The 22,047-nt window shown below is 42.2% G+C and overlaps 2 protein-coding genes across 4 annotated transcripts; both read left to right on the top strand.

Annotated features, from left to right (window-relative positions):
* The first annotated feature begins 3,640 nt into the window (after positions 1-3,640).
* On the top strand, positions 3,641-8,390 carry si:ch211-195b13.1 (STKc_SGK domain-containing protein). The gene is made up of 13 exons (XM_053863315.1): positions 3,641-3,836; positions 4,263-4,338; positions 6,021-6,099; positions 6,176-6,216; positions 6,292-6,349; positions 6,428-6,511; positions 6,634-6,765; positions 6,826-6,938; positions 7,011-7,134; positions 7,209-7,304; positions 7,377-7,532; positions 7,606-7,695; positions 7,888-8,390. The coding sequence occupies exons 1-13, from the start codon at positions 3,740-3,742 to the stop codon at positions 8,050-8,052; spliced, it is 1,311 nt and encodes a 436-aa protein (XP_053719290.1). The 5' UTR covers positions 3,641-3,739; the 3' UTR covers positions 8,053-8,390.
* A 1,661-nt stretch (positions 8,391-10,051) lies between these two features.
* On the top strand, positions 10,052-21,296 carry eya3 (EYA transcriptional coactivator and phosphatase 3). 3 transcript variants are annotated; one of them, XM_053863725.1, is made up of 19 exons: positions 10,052-10,172; positions 12,899-12,996; positions 13,263-13,306; positions 13,393-13,499; positions 13,733-13,813; positions 13,878-13,932; positions 14,011-14,120; positions 14,340-14,462; positions 14,591-14,676; positions 14,778-14,955; positions 15,026-15,195; positions 15,743-15,826; positions 15,902-15,991; positions 16,285-16,343; positions 16,466-16,626; positions 16,728-16,842; positions 17,125-17,246; positions 17,408-17,508; positions 19,137-21,296. In XM_053863725.1, exons 2-19 carry the CDS (start codon positions 12,949-12,951, stop codon positions 19,215-19,217), a joined length of 1,815 nt encoding a protein of 604 aa, XP_053719700.1. In that variant the 5' UTR covers positions 10,052-10,172; positions 12,899-12,948; the 3' UTR covers positions 19,218-21,296. The 3 variants fall into 3 exon arrangements, with proteins under 3 accessions (XP_053719700.1, XP_053719699.1, XP_053719702.1); XM_053863724.1 differs by having other exon boundaries at positions 13,260-13,306; XM_053863727.1 differs by lacking the exon at positions 14,340-14,462 and having other exon boundaries at positions 13,260-13,306.
* Positions 21,297-22,047: the final 751 nt, after the last annotated feature.

The raw sequence follows: 22,047 nt of genomic DNA, 5'->3' as shown, positions 1-22,047 counted from the left end.
GATGGAGTGATTAGAGGATGCTGAGGATAGATGAAGAAGAGGTGTGTTTGTCTTGAGGCATATGAAGAGTGTGGCCAGCGCTTCCAAAAATAGTTTAGTCGCCGGTTTCTCTGGTTGTTGTTGCATCTCTGTGTGACTGCAAACATGAGAAAGGAGGCGAAACTCCGTCGCAGGCAGCAGGGACCGAGCATGTGGGTGTCCTACTCGGGGCTGTGATCTTTTTTCGGCTCTGCCAGTCAAGCTGGCACGGCAATTAGAGCTGCGCCATCCTCATTAGCCGCCAATCTCCCTGCTGGTTCCACAGTTGGGTCTTTGTGACTCATTCACGGTCTGCTGCGTCAAACCCGCAGGAGAGGAATCAAACAGCAGGTCCGGCTACGCTTTCAGATAACTGGGCCAAAACTTCTATATTCCTGGCTTCAGTCAAAGTCCGTCTTAAAGGAATCCAGGTTTATCTTTCTGTATTTCTAAAAATACTCATCCAGCGTGGTTCTTTTGTGTAACGCGAGAGGTACAACACGGTTTCATCTTTCCACACTGCTCACTCAACAGCCCCGGCTCAAGTGACTGACCCTCCGTGGCAAGCACGGCCAGATCATTGGACTCATGTGAGGGCAGCATTTTTACTGAGGGATATCTGTCTTCTCAGTGGTTGTCACATGACTCATGGAAAATTATGGAGGCGCAATCTGTTTTCTTGGGTTTGGCCTCGACATTCAGCGGCTGCAGGGATGCTCATCTATTTCACGCAGCCTGACAGACGGTTGAGAATCAAGCGTAAACAAGTGTTGATTTTTCTCTCACACAACACATTTGAATTCAAAAGTGTGACGTCACGGTGTGTTAAAGGTTTCAGCCGAAACCACAACTGCCAGCTTTTTGTTTGTCGTGCAGAAGAAAAACCAGAAACGCTAGCGGAAAACCCCACCGTCACATTTGCGTCAGCCGTTTTTAGCAGCGCGATACCGTTTGAATAATTCACAGAGTGAGATCACGGGGACGTCACCAGAAAAACTCTCAAGTGTCACACCATGAGATGTTTAAGGTTGCAGTGCGCTGTTTGACAATGGTGTCACTGGAGCTGAACCCGGTCCATCCGGTCTGGCTGACTGTAAACCCACTGTTCCATGATGTCTCACTTCCTCTGCATGACCATCACATGTCAACAAAAACACTTCCCCAAAAGCAGGTTTCGTTTTTTGGTTCATTTTAAGAATTAGTACATTTGGAAGGCTGCAACTTTCACTTCATATGATAAACCTGACGAAAACTTTCAAAGTCTTTCCATGAAGCTTTTTTTAACATTAAAGACAAAAAAAAAAAAACTGTCTCACCTCGGTCTCTATTTATATGATCCTTTTTTCTGTGACACAGATGTTGCTTTTTTTTAACACCCCATAAAGGACCTTTTTTTTGAAGCATGAATGAATATCTTCCTGTCATAAGAACATCCTCACATTCATTTGAAGTGAGGCTTGTTGTTAAAAAATAATAGCTCAATTGCCCCATGTTTTATGTGCTATGGGGAGGTGAGGTTAACAGCACGCAAAAAGAGCATCTAAATCACATTAAATAACATGGAGACTTGCCTGCTTGAGAGAGGATTTGAGTCTTTGTAATCGCCAGACAATGTGGTATGTAGAAGGGTGTGCGGGGATGATTGTTACATTAGATTAGATTGTCTTCTGGTACTGTATTCAACTGGCACAAGGGAAGTTTCGGTTGCTACGGCAACATAGCAACATCAAGGACAATGCAGAAAAACTTAAAAGACATGGTCAAAAATAATCACGATTTTTGAATGGAAAATTCTGCTTTTTGTTTTAGAAAAAAAAAAAACAGAGAATTTTTAAATAATATATTGGGTGCTTTCCACGTGGGACTTTCCAAACAAGAGTGAATTGGCCACGTTCTTGGTAAAATATGAGTGAAAAGTGAAGGACTTAAATGCACAGTAACATTGACAGATGTAGACCTATTTCTATACTCCTTTCCAACAGCTGATGTGATGACCGGACACCAAGGGCACTGGCATCATTGACGTTATTCAAATAAATTAGAAGCACGGAAACGTTCTCATGCTGATGGGAGCCGCTCCATACCCTCTGTACCGTACAGCCATCTGTGCCATAGTACAGTTATGCAACCTAGAGGGTCAGTGGACCACGTCTGTGACAGCTGGGCTCATCTGCACTAAAGCTTAAACGCACCAGCGTCAAGTCATCGCTAATTTCTGAGAATTTATGTAATTGTGCCACAGTGGCCACCTCGACCTCGCCCAGTTCAGAGGAGGGTCTCTGTGTTGACGCTGGTTCTGTCTGGGCGCGGTGTGGCCCCGGGGCCAGATGGCCCTCATGAGCTCAGCGCAAAAATTCATCATATTCTAGACAACAGCTGAGCTAACAATTTTATTTTGTACTTTCTTATTACTCACTAGGACTTGAAGAAAATGTGTCAGACGTGTTACGATAAATCATGTTTGAATGATCAAATTTATATACAGAGATGAGATTAAACATCATGGTGGAAGTGTTGCAGTGATGATCGAACTCTTTACTGCAACAACATTTTCGTATTTCAATCCTGACGCTTTTTTTTTTCACTTTTTAACTTTATTTACTCTACTCTGTTGGTCATGGCATCCTTTTGTATGTAGTAAAAATACATTTTTTATTTTAGATACATTTTATTTTTTTTTTATAAATAAAAAAATGCCATGTTTGCATATGTTGTCCATACTTTCCCATAATCTTTTATAAATATACATTTAAAAATACATTTTAATAGATAGTTAAATACTGTCCAATCAAAAAATATTAAAATTAAAATTAAATAAAGTTGTTTATTTTTCTAACATGATCCCCTGCAGTGGCCCTTGAAGGGAGAAGCCGAAAGAAAAAGATTTATTTTTCCAATGTCAGGCCAGAACAACCCCTGTTATTATCCCAGCATATCTTACTTATTCATTTTTATTATTATCCTTGTTACTTGAATAAGTTTCCCTTTACTGTAAGACCCTTGTTCTTCATGCCATCTTTCTTTTTATGCCAATCATCCTGCATGCGATGCGGCTCCGTAGTGAATGTACTGGTGGCCGTGTAAGGGCCAGATGTGGTGTGAAACAGACATGATGTGGTGAGAGAATAGGTGCGTGGAGCGGCTAGATACTTGGTGGATTGAGGTCAGTCTGATGAACCGTGTGGACCCAAGCCTCCGCACAGGCCTCTGGTATCTGTGTCTATCATTAGATGTGATGCATCAATCCAGTCTTGACATCCCTTGACACCGTCATGAGGTGGGTGATATCAGAGATAGGGGGTCATAAGGTCATGGCTGTGTGTCATTAGTATTGCAGCGTGTGCTGTACTGTACAGTCGAAGTAGTCTGAGTGGAGGTGACCTTCCGAATCTCACCAGGCTTCTTAGTCTTTGTCACCTTCATTGAGAGAAGAGAGGAGGCGGTGGGTCTCCTCTCACTCCCACCTCTTCCTCCTCTGCAGCGAGATCGTCGTCATCCGCCTCCTGCAGCCTTCGGAATCCCGTGACGTCACGCCCCCGGGCGGTTACCGTGGTTACAGGTGACGTAAAGTAGGCGTGCTCTCCGGGAACCACGTGTTCTGTATATAACCGCTGGCGGAGTCGTGAGGCGGGCAGCGGCGGCGGAGACAGCGCGGTGGATTCTGAGCTAGTAACATCACCGGATTCTTTTTTATTTTCTTGTTTGAAATACATTCGAGTCTATGTCCGAGTCTGGATTATCTCTCGACATGGCCGTGACCGAGGCTGGGTGCGACCTCACCTACTGCAAAATGAGGGGGATTGTTGCGGTGCTCACCGGTGAGGCTCAAATGTTCTGTGTCTGCGCAATTCAACTGGGTTTTTGATCTATTTCTATTTCTTTTTTTTTCAAAATAGCAAACTCATTCAATTCATTTCGTAGCACCTTGTTTTGAATGTGTTTGTTTGTACAATGTTTGTATCTATAATCTTATATATATTATTTGTATTTACAATATTATACATATTATTTGGTTTTTTTTTTTATCATGTTTATTATCCCTGAACGTCAGTTTTGCGTGTGTTCCAGACCGTAGAATGAATGAGTTGACCCGAGTCGTTGCATAACCCGTAAGCCCGCAGCATTAACGGCTCCTTTCTGTCCTATAACAGGACGTTTGGAAGTGGCACAGTGCGGATTACAGCTGCAACATTTGTGTCCATAAGTGCGTTGCCATCTGACCTGTGGGTTCTTCCCCTTCACAGCTTTCATCAAGGAGAGGAAGATGGGGCTGAATGACTTCATCCAGAAGCTGGTGTCCACCCCACATATCTGCCAACAGTGAGTTGTCTCCCCTCATTTTGGGTTCAAATTTGACAAAACCAAACAAAATAAATTGAAGTATAGAGTGGATTAGACTCGATAAAATTTCAATATCCTTTCAGAAGAGACATTAGAGACACATTACACTAGAGAGATGTACACAAAGCAGCAGTATATTCTGTATATTATACAAAGCTGCATCACGCTGCACAAATTTATTAACAATAAAAACATGAATTAACGCTGTAAAAATATACATTCGACAAATTAAAAAAAAATCTAAATGAACATGGCAAAAAAAAGTAAAGTAATAATAATTATAATAACTGAAAATATATATATAACTATAATAATAGTAATAAAAAGAAAGTTCAATGACAAAAGAAAAGTATGACACGAGGCCATTTTAGGCGCCTTTTCGGTCACTTCCTCTCCTGTTCTGGTTCTAATCGCCGACCCATTCATGATCATTGGCCAATCCAATCAGCCACCTGAGCCTGGCAGGACATCCTGTAAAATAAACATAAGCTGGAGTAAGAATAGGGCTTTCATGACGAACCACTGCTCTGCAACTGCTCCACCGCCTAATCACCTTTGCAATAAATCCTCTCTGTCCCCTAGACGGGGATAAACGGGTAATTGAATTATGACATGATACACCCAGGACTGGTGCAGCGTCCCGAGTCCCAGCAGAGGCTTGTCGGAAAATAACTGGATTTTCCAGATGCTCCGTAAGACGAGGATCTGAGTCCTCCTGCAGTGGGTCAGCCACCGCGTAAGCTTTACTCAGACAGGCTGAGCATTTCTGACCTGACTGAAGACTTGACCTTCATTTTAGAAACACACCCCGCAGTTCTCGTCGCTTTTGGGCGTCACCTTCGTGATGACGTTTTGGTTATGCAGATCGAAGTTGTCAATATTTATTTTGAAGACATCTCTAAACAGATCATGGACTTTTCTGTGTGTATAAAAACTATTTAAGTAACTTGTGTTCTTTAAGTACAGATGTTTGATTAAATATTAACAGGGTTGCAAAGTGCGGCCTGGGGGCCAATTTTGACCCAATGCCTACATTTATCTGGCCCTTGTTTTTCACAGTTCAGTGTTTCACTTTCTGTTGTGCTATTTGAATTATCCAGTTGCAAACTATTTTTATTTCATTATTGCATTTTATTATTTATTTATTATATTTATTATATTATTTTATTTATTATTTTTATTTTAAATTTAGATTTTTTTTTTCTTGACCCTATAAACCCCATATAAATTGATATTTATAATAATCATAACACAAAAAATGATACATTTCCTTCCTGATATTGTGCAATTTTTCTAATGATCGTGTAAATATATTTTTAATTTTGGAATGTTTTCTTTTTTTGCAGATACATTTTACTTATGTTTTATTTTTATTATATATACAGTTTTCCCTCATAGTCATTTTACCATGCCATTTATTTACTGTATTCTTTCTCAAGTATTTTCAAATATATTCTTGATTTAAATAAATATTTAGTAATAATAATAATATGACAAAATAATAATAATAATAAATAAATAATAACATAATAATAATCTTTTTTTACCTCCTAATGTTTTATCAACTATAGGAATGTAAAAGTCGAGCTATATTTTACGTTAAGGTCAATTCTACACTTAAATCACATAAACATTAATCACGATTCTCTCATTTCTTTCAGCGTTGAAGTCAACAACTTCCTAAAGATTGATGAAAATCAGAACGAGGAGATAGAGAACGATTTACTTCCTGAAAGCACCGTAAGCATTAAAGCAACTTTTCTATTCATTTTTCCAAGTTTGTTACTCACCAAGGCTCCAATATTGACATTTTCAGAGGTGCCTGACGTCACAAAGTTCCCTGGCTGAGGAGACACAGTAAGTAGGAGCAGCTCACGTTTGCTTTATCAGAACCTTTTAATGGAAATCTAACCAGCTGCCTGTCTGCTTCAGGATCAAACCCTGTGACTTTGACTACTTGAAAATAATCGGCAAAGGCAGTTTTGGGAAGGTGAGCCTGTCTTTGTTTGTACAGTTTTCTGCAACTATCTCCTTGTTGACACTGAAGCTGATGTTTGCTTTTGTTCAGGTTCTACTGGCTCGACACAAGGAGTCCACCAAATATTACGCTGTCAAGGTGCTACAGAAGAAGATAATATTGAAGAAGAAAGAGGTGAATATTTGAGGGTTGTTTTCAATATTAACTAAATAATACATTTAAATATGCGAGTTGTGATCATTTAAAACAAATATTGAAATTTCGGAAATGATTAAATAATGATATTTATGTTTCAGCAAAAGCATATCATGGCGGAGCGCAGCGTGCTCATGAAGAACATCAAACACCCCTTCCTGGTCGGGCTGCACTACTCCTTCCAGACCACTGACAAACTCTACTTTGTCCTCGACTATGTCAACGGTGGAGAGGTAAAGAAAAGTTGTCTATTGAAGTGATCCAGGAATATTCAAGTGCCATCCTTCTTGCAGCTCTTCTACCATCTTCAGCGGGAGAGGATCTTCCTGGAGCCCAGGGCGAGGTTCTACTCTGCCGAAATCGCCAGCGCGCTCGGCTACCTGCACTCTCTGCACATTGTTTACAGGTAACAAGAAGCGCTGGGCATCAAAGTGGACGTGCGCTGGCCTGCGGCGTCATTCATTCTTTTGCTTTCCAGAGACCTGAAGCCTGAAAACATCCTGCTGGACTCGCAGGGCCACATTGTCCTCACTGATTTTGGACTCTGCAAAGAGGGACTTGAACCCAACGGCACAACCTCGACGTTTTGCGGCACACCTGAGGTGAGTGTTTTGCAGGGTGTACACGGCACTGAATGGCCGGTGGAGCTTGTTTTGACACAACCTTGTCTTTGCAGTACTTGGCGCCTGAGGTTCTCCAGAAGCAGGCGTACGATCGATCAGTGGACTGGTGGTGTCTCGGGTCGGTCCTGTATGAGATGCTCTACGGACTTGTAAGTCAACTCTCTTCTCACTACTTCAAACTACAGCTTACGATGTCTCTAACCGCCGCCTCTGCCCTCTAGCCTCCCTTCTACAGTCGCAACACCGCAGAGATGTACAACAACATCCTCCACAAGGTTCCGGTCCTCAAACCAAACGTCTCCAATTCTGGCCGAGAGCTGCTGGAGGGTCTTTTGCAGAAGGATCGCACCAAGAGGCTGGGATTCAGGGACGATTTTGTAAGTTTACAACTCATTAAATAGTCATGAAAAAGTAACACAGTTTCCAGATAACATGTCTCTTTATTTTCAGCTGGAGCTCAAATATCATTCTTTCTTCTCCCCGATCAACTGGGACGACCTGATGGCCAAAAAAATAACCCCTCCCTTCATCCCGTCTGTGGTACGCTTCAATAATATCTTCTTTTTATGTTAAAGATTTAACTGGTAAACTGCGTCAAAACGTAGCGGTCGATTCCTTTTCTAAGACGTTTAAATACTGGCACCTGGCGGTGAATTGGGATATTGCAGTTAGTCGCCTAGCAGTTGTACATGTTTGACCCAAATTGACAGTATGCCGCTCTTACTTTGACAGAGTGGCCCCACCGACCTCCGACACTTTGACCCGGAGTTCACCCACCTGCCCGTGTCCTCCTCGCTCTGCAACGACACGCTGACGGTGACCAGCAGCATCAAGGAAGCGGCGGGAGCGTTCCCAGGCTTTTCCTACGGACCCCCTGCAGAAATCTCCTTCATGTGAACACGACGGTCTGCTTCGTCTTAACCGGCCAGAGTGACCCACCAGGTCCAATAAGAGGATTCAGACTTGAACTATGGTGCAGATCTTGTGTGTAGACGGGGACTCTCATGTTACAAACACCACTGGATCTTACCTTCTGCTGCTCAAGACTCGTGCCAAGTGTGTTTGGGGAGGTCACACGGTGGAATCCCTGGATGGGCCCGGACCTCACAGCTGCTGGTGATGTAACATGGGGAGAAGTGCCTGAGGTTCACAAAGCAGTTTTGGATGGCAACTTCATAGATAAAGCATTTGCCGTGGAGGGTGATGCCTTTTTTCATCATGTTTTTTTTTTTTTTTACAACAATGTTCAATTTGCACTCGAGAATTTATTCATATGTCAGTCCAGTTTGCACCCAGTATCTACTGACACCGACTTAGCAGGGAGAAAAGTGAAAGCCCTGCCTGTTATCGACACATATCTGACAGTTTCTGACTAGTTCAGGCCTCATTTTGTGCCCAAAATAAATGATACAAACAGTGGATTTAAATGTCATCCTACTTTTAAATGATCAATGACAAATAAAATGTATTACTACCGCACTGAAGCGTGAGAAATAACTCAACACTTCATGTCAACTTTATCCGTTTTTCGCGCATTCACTTGAATTGAGTTTATTTTTCGTCTATATTTGAGATTGCATGTCGACAACCTTGGTCTCTATATACAGTTTGGACTGTTGTGATAAGAAATATATAGTGGTTAATCGTGGTACGTTGCCCTGAATGCTCTTCTATTCCATCAAGCGCCGATTGAGAACTTTAAAGATCGAATATCACATTCCATTTTTGTTGCTAAAGCTACTTCTAATGGCTATTTGTTGAACTAAAAGTCCATGTCTTGTGTACCTATTAAGAAACCAAATGTTAACCGTCGAGGCAACCAGGAGCATGTGTATTAATTCACTGTATTGTTTTCTTGTTGGTTGAAAAAAAAACATTTCCCCTTTTTTATTTGATTGTATTTATTGAAGTATATTGTTGATCAGATCCATCCAGCAATAACAGATGGGCGTTGCTCACAAGCCCTCCAGTTGTCACCTCCTGTATGTCTGCGTCATGTAGAGCAGAGCTGTGAATGTTTTGTGCCTGTACAGGCGGCCTGACCCACGTCTTCTGTATCTTCATATCACGTCCCCTTCTTGTCCCCTCTTGAGATTGATTTTAATAAGTGCATTGTTAACTTGAGTTTAAAAAAAGAACCACAAAGTGAAACCGGCAGTGGAGCCCTTCGCATGTTTTGGGTCCTGAAAGTGCAATAAAATCACATTAAATAGAAGAATCACCATGTTAGCACACGTCTATGTTTCATTCAGAATCTTTGGAATAACTGTGTAGCAAAGGTAGTTCAAACTCTATGTTGCATTTCAAAAGAGCAAAGCAGCGCTATATTGTCTTCTTCCATATTTGGAAGCGTTTGTTCTCTTTCTGTGTTTTTATTTATTTTTATGCTGATGTTATGTTGTATGAAACAATTCTGACGATTGACTGAATTATAATCTGTGTCGGAAATCAAAAATAAATAATAAAATCTTAATTGTATGCACATAATCTAATCAAGTTTCACTGTGTCACGAGTCTCTCATTTATATTTCAATCATAAGTAATGCGCATATTAAATCATTAATCATTTTCCATGTCCAGTTTATGCATATCCAGTGACCCCTGGTGTTAATTTGGCTAACTTCCATTTTTTGTGACAATTATTTCTTTCATTTGTTGCTCAATTTCGCATTTAATGTCACTTTTCTAACCGTTGACGAATAATCTAATAGTTATTGCAGATTAATTATGTATTTTATTGCTACTATTTTCAATTGAAACGTTTTTTTTTTTTTTAATTAAAATCTACTTTTAACGTTCAAAAAATGTACATGTTGTGGAAGAACAACATGGTTTTGTTTTATTTAAAATATAATCGCTTTTGGAAGAACTATTTATACACTCTACGCATGCGCAAATGGTTACCGCTACGGTGACTTCCTGCCAAATTGTGCTCCATATCAACAGACAAAGCTGAAGAAATAATCTTCACCTGGAAACGCTTAAACTAAAGTGTTGCCGTTTCTGTTCTATAAATGGTAAGATTGGTGTTGTGGTCCCTTTTTACTACAGTTTTGTTTCGTTTTTTACTGGTTCGTTTTGATGTTCGTTCGCTGCATGAGACAGCCTGTGCCTGCGCACGCTGCCATTCCTGTACCCACCTCCGAAGCTAGTGGACCCGACTAATGCCTGGACGGGCGAAACTTTGGCACTCGGTCCTAACTCAAGAGCTAACTACAGTCATTATTTTGGAATCACGAAGTTGCCGTGCGTTGCCTGTCTTGATAGTTACATCTACTTGCGATGTATAAAGTCGTTGCCATAACACTGCATGCTAACGGAGTTTGACGGGAGCCGACTAAACTCTGGTGTCAACAAGGCAAAGTCAGTGGTAGCGTCCAACAGTCGTTTAAATCCCATGTATAATGCCGCCAAAATCACGTCTTATTCTAATTGTAATGTGGCTGAGTGCTAAAATTAAATCGGAAAGTCCTGTAACATTGGCACTTGAATTTGGATGTTGAAGTTGAGCGGAGCTTCAACGAACGATTGGTCGAATTCCGGAGGAGGCGGGTTCCGCTCCTTGGTTTTGTTTATGAAATATAAAGTGAGGAAAAAGTAGTAGTTATCAAACGAGATGTCTACATGATTTACCTGGTTACTTATAACAGAAAACAGCGGTAATGTGAAGGGAATTCCGTGTTGAGTGGGGTTCAAGCGTTGACAGGCTGCAGGTATAGAAGGGTGGACCATTTACTTTGACTTTGCCTTCATCTGAGTTGTTCACTACAGCATTGCTTTTCATACTGACTGCACCATTTGTCTCAGTTTTATGACGGGTTATGTGATTACTATTATGCATTGTTTGAATTGATTTTGTCTTGTTACTAATGTGTTCCAACCCATTCACTACAAACAACAGTATTTGATATTGTTCCCTATACCAGCGAGTTCTGTTCCCACCTCTAAGTCTCAAATTGTGAGCACATTGTTGAACTAGGCATGAACAAAAAAAACTGTTGTGAGGATTGGTAATGCCGTGTTTGATTTTTGACAAGTGAGAGGTGCTCTGTCTTCGTATGCTCTATGACGGAGCAGTGACCTGTCCATGTGTCACAAACCTCATGCTCCAAGCAGCTGGAATAGTTGTCAGCCTCTGCTGACATATGCATATATGGATTTAGGTTAGTTCAACAAAGAAAGGCTCTGTGACTCAGGGCCAAATGTTAACTCATGTCTGCCTATGTTTTGTTTGTTGCCCTGGAAGTGACATACATGTGTTCATTTTTTTTTGATGTGGCTTTTCTTCTTCTTTTTTTCTTCTTTCTTTCTTATCTTTTTTAATCTCTCCGGATAATTTTTATCTCGTGATAATGCGTATCTTGAGATAACAGTTATCTCAAGATCATTTTTATCACAAGATACAATCTTAAATGTCTGCATATGCGTAGCTGCTTCTCTGGCAAAGCATTTTGTATACGTCTCCTGGAACCACAATGTAGTTTTGAAAGCGTCTCTACTTGTTTTTTTGTTGTTTGTTTGTTGTCACTGACAACCTTAATGAATTGGGTCTTCAACATTTACATTAATATTTATATTTGCATTGTTACATTTTAAGGTTGTCGATTAAGATAGTTGTTTGTGGCATGTAGAGCTTTGGTTTGTTGAAGGTTTCATCGTTGGATTGTGGATGAGATAGTCAAAAAACTTCAGCGTAAATATGAATTCATCCATTTACATAGGTTATAAATTTTTCAGTATCTTCCACTCTTCTCAGTACTTTCATCACAAGAGGGATGTTTATATAATATGAAAGCATAATTTAAAAACAAAATGGGACCCTAATATCGAGGCTGAACACTTGATAGTCATTTGAAGGAGTGTGGCTGTGGCTTCACTTGCTATCAGTGACCTTATTTTTATTTAAATGTCAGGTTTTTTAGTTCAGTTACGTAAACCTTTTATAAGCTGGCAGATGCTTCACAGCAGCATCTGCAGGAGGAAACCTTATGAGTCAAAACGTGCCGCAGCCTCACACTCCTGTGTGGCTTCCCCATTTGACCTACATTCTCTTTCTACCACAACATCGTGATAAATGTTCTCGCTTTGCTGAATTAATCACTTGGACATTCTCAGCCTCACAAACTATGAGAATGGAGAAGTCCGTTTTGTGACTTAATAAGTCAGTATTCTATGGGGAAAAAACATGGTAGTGCACTTCATGTAAAAATTGAAGTGACTGGAGGACAGCATTTAAAGGAAATACATCTGAAATGCATTAAATTATTTTCATAGCCCAGTAGAATGTATGCAAATTAAAAATAAAAGTGCGATCAAACGCAACATTTGTGTCATAAAATTGCCTACCACTATCATCTGATTTTATTGGAATCTTTTATTTTCATCTTTGTTTATACGTAACTTTGCAGCCATACAAAGTGTGTTTGTGGTCGAGATGTTCCTTATATAAAATCCTCCCTCAAAAAATGTGGCATAAACAGTGCAAATCACTTTCTTTTCCTGAAGCTTGTACTTGTTGTGGTCCAGCGTGGGCATGTCAGGTGGTCCCTTACCTAATGGCTGTTGGTGTCGTCCTCAGGACTCGTGCAGGAGGAGTGACCTGTTTTCTCATAATTACATTCCCGCTAATCACTCTTCCTGACTGCCAGAGTCAGTGGGATGTAGCAGTGAATGGGGGGGGGCGGACAACCACACTCAACTACTTATAGTCCAAATTCACCTGCTTGGTCTCTGCTCTCTTCAGGGTCCAGACAGACGCAGCAGGTCCACAGAGTAGGCTGAGAGCAGGCAGACATGTCGGGTCACTCAGCTGCAGAGATGGAGGAGTCGCAGGAGCTGCCGGTGAGCCCAAACACACTCCTCTAACTTTGATTTTTTTAGAACTAAAATGAGTCTTGTCAGAAATTATGTTGTTTACTGTATATACAAGCCTTTTATGGAGCACTAGAGTAGAAGCAGAAGATGAAAATGACCTTGTACTAGCCTGTAAACAGTGAAGGAAGTGACAACTTTAATATTAAAATGCAGCCTACAAAGGAGAAAGCGATTTGTGTAGTTAAGTGAGATTTTCACATGATAATCACCTCCTTTGTTCCCTGTTCCAGCAGGCAAAGAAAGCCAAACTCGACTTGGATCATCCCATCGACAACTGGTTTGTTAAAAGCTTCCCTCACCGTGCAGCCCAGGTGTTTTTGTCAGGTGTGAGTTGCTAATTGGACTCATCTCTCGTGTCTCCAGTAATTCAAACATTCAAAATTCAAACGACAGCAGCCCAGGAGATGTCTTGGGTTCATCTCAGCAGGAAAACTCCTACTCAGCACTCTCAACGGCCCAACTGGATCCAGGTACTGTGACGCTTTTGGACATTGCTAAACAATTCTCTTGGCAAACAATGAATGACTGGCTCATTTGGAAAGCAGATCAAAACCCTTCCTGTGACTGAGAGGCCAACTCCCACAAGGCACTGCAACACTTATATGAGCTAGAGTTTCAAATCACATTTGAAGTCTGGATTTAACTGTACATCCAGAGACTGAAGAGTCTGTAGATCCCTAACAGCTTTTTGTTTGGACCACAGTGGAGCACGAGTCGCCTGATGGAGACGGAGCAGTGGCGTCTCAGGCCTGTGGAAACACCATCAACTCATTTGTTCATTCTGGTATGAGCTGAAAACATCTCCGAGTTGAGTGCATTTTTAAAATGAATCACGACCATTATTACAGCTGACGACGCAACGGCCACATCCGAATACACTCAAGAGGTTTATCAGGAAAGCAAGTGAGTGCTGAGGTTGTTTTTATGGGACGCGTTGAGTAGAAGTTCTCTTTTTCATGTTGTTTGTTTTATCCATTTTAGCCCCGCTGTGACGTCATACTCCAGCCAGGCGGCTTTCCCTTCACTGGCCCAATCCACCGTATATTCTGCATTTCCTCAAACAGGTCAAACCTACGGACTCCCCCCCTTCGGTTCGTCCTTTCTCACAATGGTCCATTTGATCTCTGTTCGCTCACTAATAACTCAGCTTTTGTCATTCGCCCTGTCGAGGCCTGACTCTGCTTTGGCTCTGTAGTCGCTCTCATGATGATTCCCAGACACACACGCCCACGTCTGACTCTGCTTCAGTCTTCAATGACCCACTCCTCTTGCTGCTACTCTGTGCTTCCATTACTGTCTTTCCTCTTCAGGTGTTATGTGGCCAGGCATTAAATCAGAGGCGCCCTGTGGTGGCCAGCCTGGATTTCTCAGCTTCAGCTCCGCATACACCTCCACCCAGCCAGGCCAGCTGCACTACTCTTACCCGAGCCAAGGCAAGCCGAAAACTGTCTCACTCCACCGTGCTTTCACAGCTCTCCGCAAATATTTACCAGCCACAGAATCTTTCTCCTCAGTCAGAGAAACTTCTCCTCTTTAACTCAAGAGTTCCGTCTTCCCTCAGGCTCCAGTTTCACAACATCTAGTGTATATTCCAACATCCCATCCGCTACAGCTCCCACCACAGCCTCCACCCCAGTGGCCCATCAGGTAGGGTTTTTTTTTTTGTCTTTAACTGTCACAGTAAAGGATCTGAGGTATGCTAGGAATAAGATCTCCAACTGAGAACGCCACTGTTTTCTCCTGCTCAGGACTTCAGCAGCTACAGTTCCCTGGGCCAGAGTCAGTTCTCCCAGTACTACGCTCTGCCGCCCAGCTACGTTCCTGCCGGCCTGCCTGGTGGGGACGATACCAGTGCCGGTGTCGGCGGAGCGGCTTATTCAGCTGTGAAGTCTGAGGAGGCAGCTTCTGCTGGACTGCCCCCTAGAGGTGATTCAAGTCCTGAAATGCTTCCTGTTAGTTGTGTAAGATGAGTTAGCGAAGCTGTTTTCCTCTTCAGATGCCTTGCCTCCAGAGAACCTCCCCGCAGGCGCTGCTCTTCCCGCCAGTGTCTCTCTTCCTCCCGCCGCCCGAGACCAGGACGATGTTGCACGACGGAATTCTGTGGGTAAAGCGAAAGGAAAGGGAAAGAAACCAGAGAACTCCCAACCTGCCGACAGCGATTTGGAGGTAAAATCTCAATACCACTGAAGCTGATACACGGGGGGCATGAGCGTGCTCAAAATCACATTGTCTTAAGAATCAGAATCCCACCAACTAAGAAAGTGCTTTGATACATCATGCAACAATGAACAAAAAATAAATGAATAAATAATAAAGAATAAACAAAATATACAATAATAATAATCATAATAATAATGATAGAAGTAACAAATAAATAAACCAAACAACAGGTGCTGTTCACAAAGTCATCAGTCTGACAGCCGAGTGAACAAAGCGAAAGTAAGATATGAAATGAAAAAAATACCTGATTTCACCTACGGCCCATACAGTCTTGTGACCCAGTGGAAGGTTATGCAGGCAGAGATGTGTGTCTGAAGTCTAAAAACATTCTGCTTCTCATGAAGATTACATTCCCTGTTACACTGATTGTGGTTGTTGACTCATGCTGCGGTTAAGTGTTTAGCTCTTTTGTTAACAGGAAGTTGACAGTAACATGACGTGTTGACCAAATGAAACCGATGAGTTTATTGTTTATTTTCTCTGTTGTCCCCAGCGTGTCTTTCTGTGGGATCTGGACGAGACGATCATCATCTTCCACTCACTCCTCACAGGCACCTTTGCACAAAAGTTTGGGAAGGTTTGTGTCAAAAAAATGTTTTTGTTTTCATAAAGTGGCCATGACTGGTTAACAAAGGTGTTTGTGCACGCACAGGACCGATCCAGTGTGATGAACCTGGGCCTGCAGATGGAGGAGTTCATCTTTGAGCTGGCCGACACACACCTCTTCTTCAATGATCTGGAGGTGATGTAGGACTGGTGTTGTGCTTTTGTTTTGAAGGTGTCAAAGTGAGTGAGGGAGTACGACATGCGTGCCTTAAACCTATCCCAGCACGCTACTCTTTTGATGAATATTTTGGGCTTTGCCAAGTAGCCTGTCAGCCTGGCTGTTAATCACAGCGCTTCGCAAAGGAACTTTTTAAAGATGCTCTCTCCCTCGACTATCAGTAGCAAGAGTTTGGTGACCCAGTTACCAAATGTTTATCTTGGAAGCAGAGTTTTTGATCGTGAACTTACATTTATCTACATCTTTTATAGGAGTGTGACCAAGTCCATGTTGAGGATGTGGCGTCAGACGATAATGGACAAGATCTGAGGTGTTTTTTTTAATGATTCAACAGCTTGATCAAGACATTTTAAGTGTCTAGACTTTTATCAATCTAGTTGTGGCAAACATGTTGTTGCCAGTTTGTTGGTAACTTTTAACTTTCTTTAAAAGCAACTACAATTTCTTGACGGATGGTTTCAATGGGCTCAACGGTGGAGGAGCATCGGGAACCACAACGGGGGTCCAGGGAGGCGTGGAGTGGATGCGCAAACTGGCTTTTCGCTACCGGCGACTAAAAGAGATCTACAACAGCTACAAGAGCAACGTTGGTGGTGAGCCTTGGGGGTGACAAGTCGACGTTCGGTAGAAGGCTGCATGTCTAGTGAGTGGAGTCGGGGAGGGACCTTAATTTTGTCTCCTGCTGGTGCTCCAGGTCTATTAAGTCCAGTGAAGAAGGATCTACTTCTTCGGCTGCAGTCTGATATTGAGAATGTGACCGACTCCTGGCTCAGCACGGCGCTCAAATCTCTGCTGCTCATCCAGTCCAGGTGAGAGGGGAACTGGAATCATGCTGATAGCTCAGTGAGGTGGCATTTCAATTTGAGTCTTTTTTTACTCGTGAATGACTGTTGACTCCTCAGCATTATTTTTAATGCAGTCAAGACCCATTTACTTGTGTAAAGTTGGTCACATCTCCAGATTTCCGCTGGATCTGATGGAAGGCAGTGCGTCCTGAGGTCCTCATTGTTGATTTTCTCATTTGTCTGAAGGATGGAAAGCCTCAAAACAATATTTGTTTGTCCTTATGTGGCTTGTTACTCTCCCACCAGAGGGAAGTGCATGAACGTGTTGGTCACCACCACTCAGCTGGTTCCTGCTCTGGCCAAAGTGCTGCTTTACGGTCTAGGAGACGTCTTCCCCATCGAGAACATCTACAGCGCCACCAAAATAGGTAGGAATTTTGACCTTCTGCTGCCCGTGTCTTCCCTGTTTTCTTGCAATGTTATGCCCATCATCCTCTCCGTCTGTGTTGAAAGCTCAAACGGACAATGACAATTCACCATCATACACCATGTTTTGTGTGTACTGGAGATGCTTTTCTTCTATGGGCAGGAAAGGAAAGCTGCTTTGAACGAATCATCTCTCGGTTTGGGAAGAAAGTGACGTACGTGGTGATTGGCGACGGTCGCGATGAGGAATTGGCAGCAAAACGGGTAAGAAGCACTGCTCTGTCTGTACATTAGTCAGATGGCGCTGCAGGTAACATGCAAGTTAGCGCGCCCTCTACCTGTGGAAAGCGGAAGAGCAGTACGTGGAATTATTCTCTGATTGCTGTAGATCAGATTAGATCAAATTAAATGGCCTTCATTGGTCCCTGATGTTTATATGTGATCATGATAGTTTGAGCTCTGCCTTTCATTGGTAACTCACCTTTGCCGATATAGTTTTAACTGCTTCACCAATCCTCGTAACAGCTGCCTCATACCTTCATTTTCCACATGGAAGTTTGAGCTGCATTGTCACAAAAATGAATGTTCATGAGCTTTGTAGGAGAATTCTGACCTGCAGGGTACTTTGACACTCTCTAACCCATTGCAGCAAAAATCACACACAAAAATCAACAAGTATGAAAAACAAAACAAAGTGACATCTTGCCATTTATATAATATATATTTATTTGTTTTTTTTTAACTACAAGGCAAAAAGTTTAGTCTCAGTGGGTCATGTCTCCACTTAAGTGGCTGCTGTTACTGCCTCCAGCTCTGCACCAGAGGAAATAAAAACGATAAAAGTCTAAAAATTTATCATAAGTGTGGTTTAACTTGACCTATCAAGAGGATTTAAAAAAAACTGGTACAAAGTTTTGAGTCTGCACTTTCGACACATTTGTAAGGCTACTTTATTTCGCTGTCTTTAACCGGTGTTTTCTGCGCGTTGGTGGACCCTGCAGTTAATACTGTCATCACTAGCAGACAGTCATTCAAAGTAGCGGCTGTATTTTCAGCTAGAAACGCGCATCTCTCTCCTCACGCCTCTGCTATTTTTCTGCCGTGTAGCTGGCAGCTTGACACATGAGCTGCCTGTGTGCTGAAACCGTGACTGGCGTGTCCCGCACTTGATGTCATGCTCAAATACGCAGTTGTAGAAAGTGAATGGTAACAATGGCAACAATAGTAACGCACGGTGACTTAAGATAAGTAACTTTAATTTGGTTACTTTGTTTGAAATAATAACAGGTTTGATTCCCCGATGCTGAAAAAGGTTGTGATACACAAGTAATGCGTTACTGAGTAACGCATTTCTAGCATCACTGTTTATAGGTTGCAACTGACCTACAAATGCAGTAGGATTCATTTGCTTTGTCGCACCTGCCTGTGTTGGTGTGTCCGGTTAATATGCCAGAAGTGCTTTAGTCAGCCACCAATGTTGCTGAGCCATTGAATTAGATTAGATTAATGTTTACTGCTTCAGTCAGCCTGTGGGAGGCAGGGCTGCGCTTCTCACCAATCACCACAAAGGCAGCGTGTTCAGGCTGAGGAGAGCCATAGATTTCTGCTGCGGATCTTTTGTGCTCACCTGTCTCTTGCACCAGTTTAACAGCCCCTGAAATGGCCTGTCACCTTCTGAATTTGCTCTGTTGATCATGATCTCTAAGCTTCTCACTGGTCTGAGGAGCAAAATCAAACCGAAGACTGTTGCTGACTTATGTACTGCGTGTGTACATGTATCATTTTAAATATGTTTCGGTGAGAAAATCACCATCACACTTACATTGACCAGTCTCTCTCTAAAGTGGACTCCAGCTTTGATCCTAACTGTGTTCCCCTCGTCCCCCCTGCAGCACAACATGCCTTTCTGGCGGATCACCACGCACGGTGACCTCATGTCTCTGCACCAGGCCTTAGAGTTGGACTTCCTTTAAAGAAGCGCGTCTCATCCAGATGACGACGCTCATATATTCGGACGCTTTTGGGTCTCGCAGAGGAGGACGACTGTGAGGCGAACTGAACCGTGTTCTCAGTCGGCACCGCTAGAGTGACACTCGCGCCTCGTCTTCGGCAGCTTACCTCAATGGCAGAACCTGGCACTGATCTGGACACAGAAGGGAAAACCTTTTTTTTTTATTTCAGTTTTGTTTGTACATGTTAGGCAGAGTGCCTCTGTTTTCATTTGTACGACGGTGACAACCAACCAAAGCTCCCTACTCTTCATCAGCGTCCTGTTTTGCACTCGTGACTTGAACGTCCTGCAGGATCAAGGTCACAGACCTCCATCACTTTGGTCACTGGCACGATGACAAACCGGCTCGTCGCTGCTGCTGCGCTCAATATGTCAACCAATTTTAACTCAAGTTTTTGGGAAGTATTTTAAATGTAATAATGCTGGCTGCACAATCTATCGTGTCTTTTCACTCAGTGAGAATTAGAAACATTGTTTTTCTTAAATCTGGTTTGCTTCTACTTCCTGTTTTTGTTGATCTGGTGCGTCATGCTTGAGCGAGGCTGTGAACCCGTGATCGCCTTTTCACTTACATTTGGTTACATTGGTCCTGGTCCCTCTTTCTGAATTCCTCTGCTCGTGACGTCACTTGAGAAAAGAACTGGCACTGGTGGGCAACATCTGCTGCAGCTTGTTTAAGGCCCATTCAACACTAATAATTTGGCTTATCCGCTGTCTCTGTCCTTGTGCTGTAGCCACTCTGGTTTTACCGTTGTACTGCTGAGCATTGGAGTCACAGACTACACACTCTACCATGGCCTTGTCAGTCTGTAGCGCTGACCTGCACCTCCTGAGCAGTGACTTTTAATATCGGAAAAATCCCCCCCTGAGCAATCTAGCCAAGCTATTGCAGCGATTCACCTGTGGGAGTTAGTGACTGAAAATGTGACGTTGGCTCTGGGAAAAAAAGGGACTTCGGATCATTGGTGCACAATCCTGTTCGGACCCACTGGTACCAGACTCATCCTACCGTCCAACACGAGCCGTGCACTCGAAGGTTAACAAGCTCAATCCATTGCTAATGTTTTACACAGCCGTCGCTCTTGGTTTTATTTGAAATGAAAGTTATGTCTTGAGAAGGCATTAAATGGTAGCATCTTCAAGTCTTAGACAAATGAAAAGTGTTGGTGACGATGAGGTTAAGGGGCGACCTTCGTCTCTAGTCGGAGCAGCGGCGACCATCAGTGAGCTCATCACACCACTGAAGCACTGTCCCAAGTGTCCTTCCAGAGTTTTAGGGTTTTGTGTGTGTGTTCTGTTCTGGAAGCACGGCTGACGTCGCAGCCACTTTGAGGAAAGAATAAGTGTTACAACAAAAATGAATCCATGTTTTTCAAAATCCCACAACGGTTAATTTTTTTTTTCAAACTTGTGATTTTTTTTTTCTTGTGTTGAATTATTTTCTGACTAGTGAATATGACATTTGTGATTTGGATGACCTTTTCTGTCCTTGGCTGTGTGACTCCAGTACTTTAAGTTTAGCATTTCTTTTTCTCTCTAAATTCAGTGTTTCGGAAAAGTAAATTGCAACCCATCAACAATTGCTTTTGAAACGTGTAGCAGCAAGTCAGTTGCCGAGTTGAAATTATTGGTAGTCGTACAAGTTTGTGTCAATGTTGACTTTGACCCCGAAGAGAAGATTTTTCTTTTTTTTGACAATCTGGAGCTGAATTGTTGCGAATCAGTCGCTGGTAGTGCAGACGGGTCTTGATCATTTCTGCTCAGAGTTTCGGGCGGCTGACGGAAGCACTCGTGATCTGTTGCCACTGAATCATTCTGAGCCTGAAGACTTTGGTTGTGACTCCAATGCAGCTTGACCATTAAGAATGTTTTTGTTTTGTGTATTTGCTTGTGAGACTTTTGCATATTTATATCGTGCCTTTAACCAGCTGTATGAATAATCTCAAAAGGGAATTATGTAAGATTTTTTTTTACCACTTTACTTTGTGTTGTATTATTATCCAAAGTGTTACTTTTTCCTGACAACTAAATGCAATTTTAAAGCTTTGTGGTGACTCATCTTTTCTTTATTTATATTTATGTTAGTGGCGGGATTTTAATGAGTTACTTACGATTGATTAATTACGAAAAAAACATTAAAATATTTTAATCACATTTAATCATTTTTATTTAATTGAACAGTTTGCTCTCCAGACAACAGGGAACCTTTGGAAGTGCAGGAGTTCCTGGTCCACTGATCACACTGATGCACAAGACACGTGGCAGCTAGGATGAGAACAACAACAACAAACATGGAGGAATCCCTGAACAACAGCAAACAAAAGCATCTGTTTGCTTTTGTTCAGGGAGGTTTTTCACTACACAATGGCCAGGGTTTCCGCTGCTCTGAATGGACTTGAGATTCTTATAAAATTGAAATTCTTATACAAATATGTTCAAGACATTAAAAGAGCTTTAGTTTAAATAAGGTGCTATAAAAACTTGAATATAGCAACCACCGTGATTTATTGTGCTATTGTCAAACTGATGCAACAATATTATGTTGTTTCAATGTATGTGTGGCTCCGTCATTTGATTCAGCAACATACCAAATTCATTCAAATTGAAAAATGTGGCTTCTTGTGGCAAATATTCTTAGACCATTAAACTGCGATTTATTGAGATTAATCGCAAATTCTCTAATAAGATGAATTTTTTTTATCGAATCCCACCCCTAGTGTAAAGTTTACTTCTTTCTGGAGGGGGTGCAACAGAAAATCATTGAGAAGAACTGCTTTAGAGCGACGTGTACC

This window comes from Synchiropus splendidus, chromosome 4, assembly GCF_027744825.2.
Source record: "Synchiropus splendidus isolate RoL2022-P1 chromosome 4, RoL_Sspl_1.0, whole genome shotgun sequence".
Classification (NCBI taxonomy): domain Eukaryota; kingdom Metazoa; phylum Chordata; class Actinopteri; order Syngnathiformes; family Callionymidae; genus Synchiropus; species Synchiropus splendidus.
This window is presented reverse-complemented; position numbering and strand designations above follow the sequence as displayed.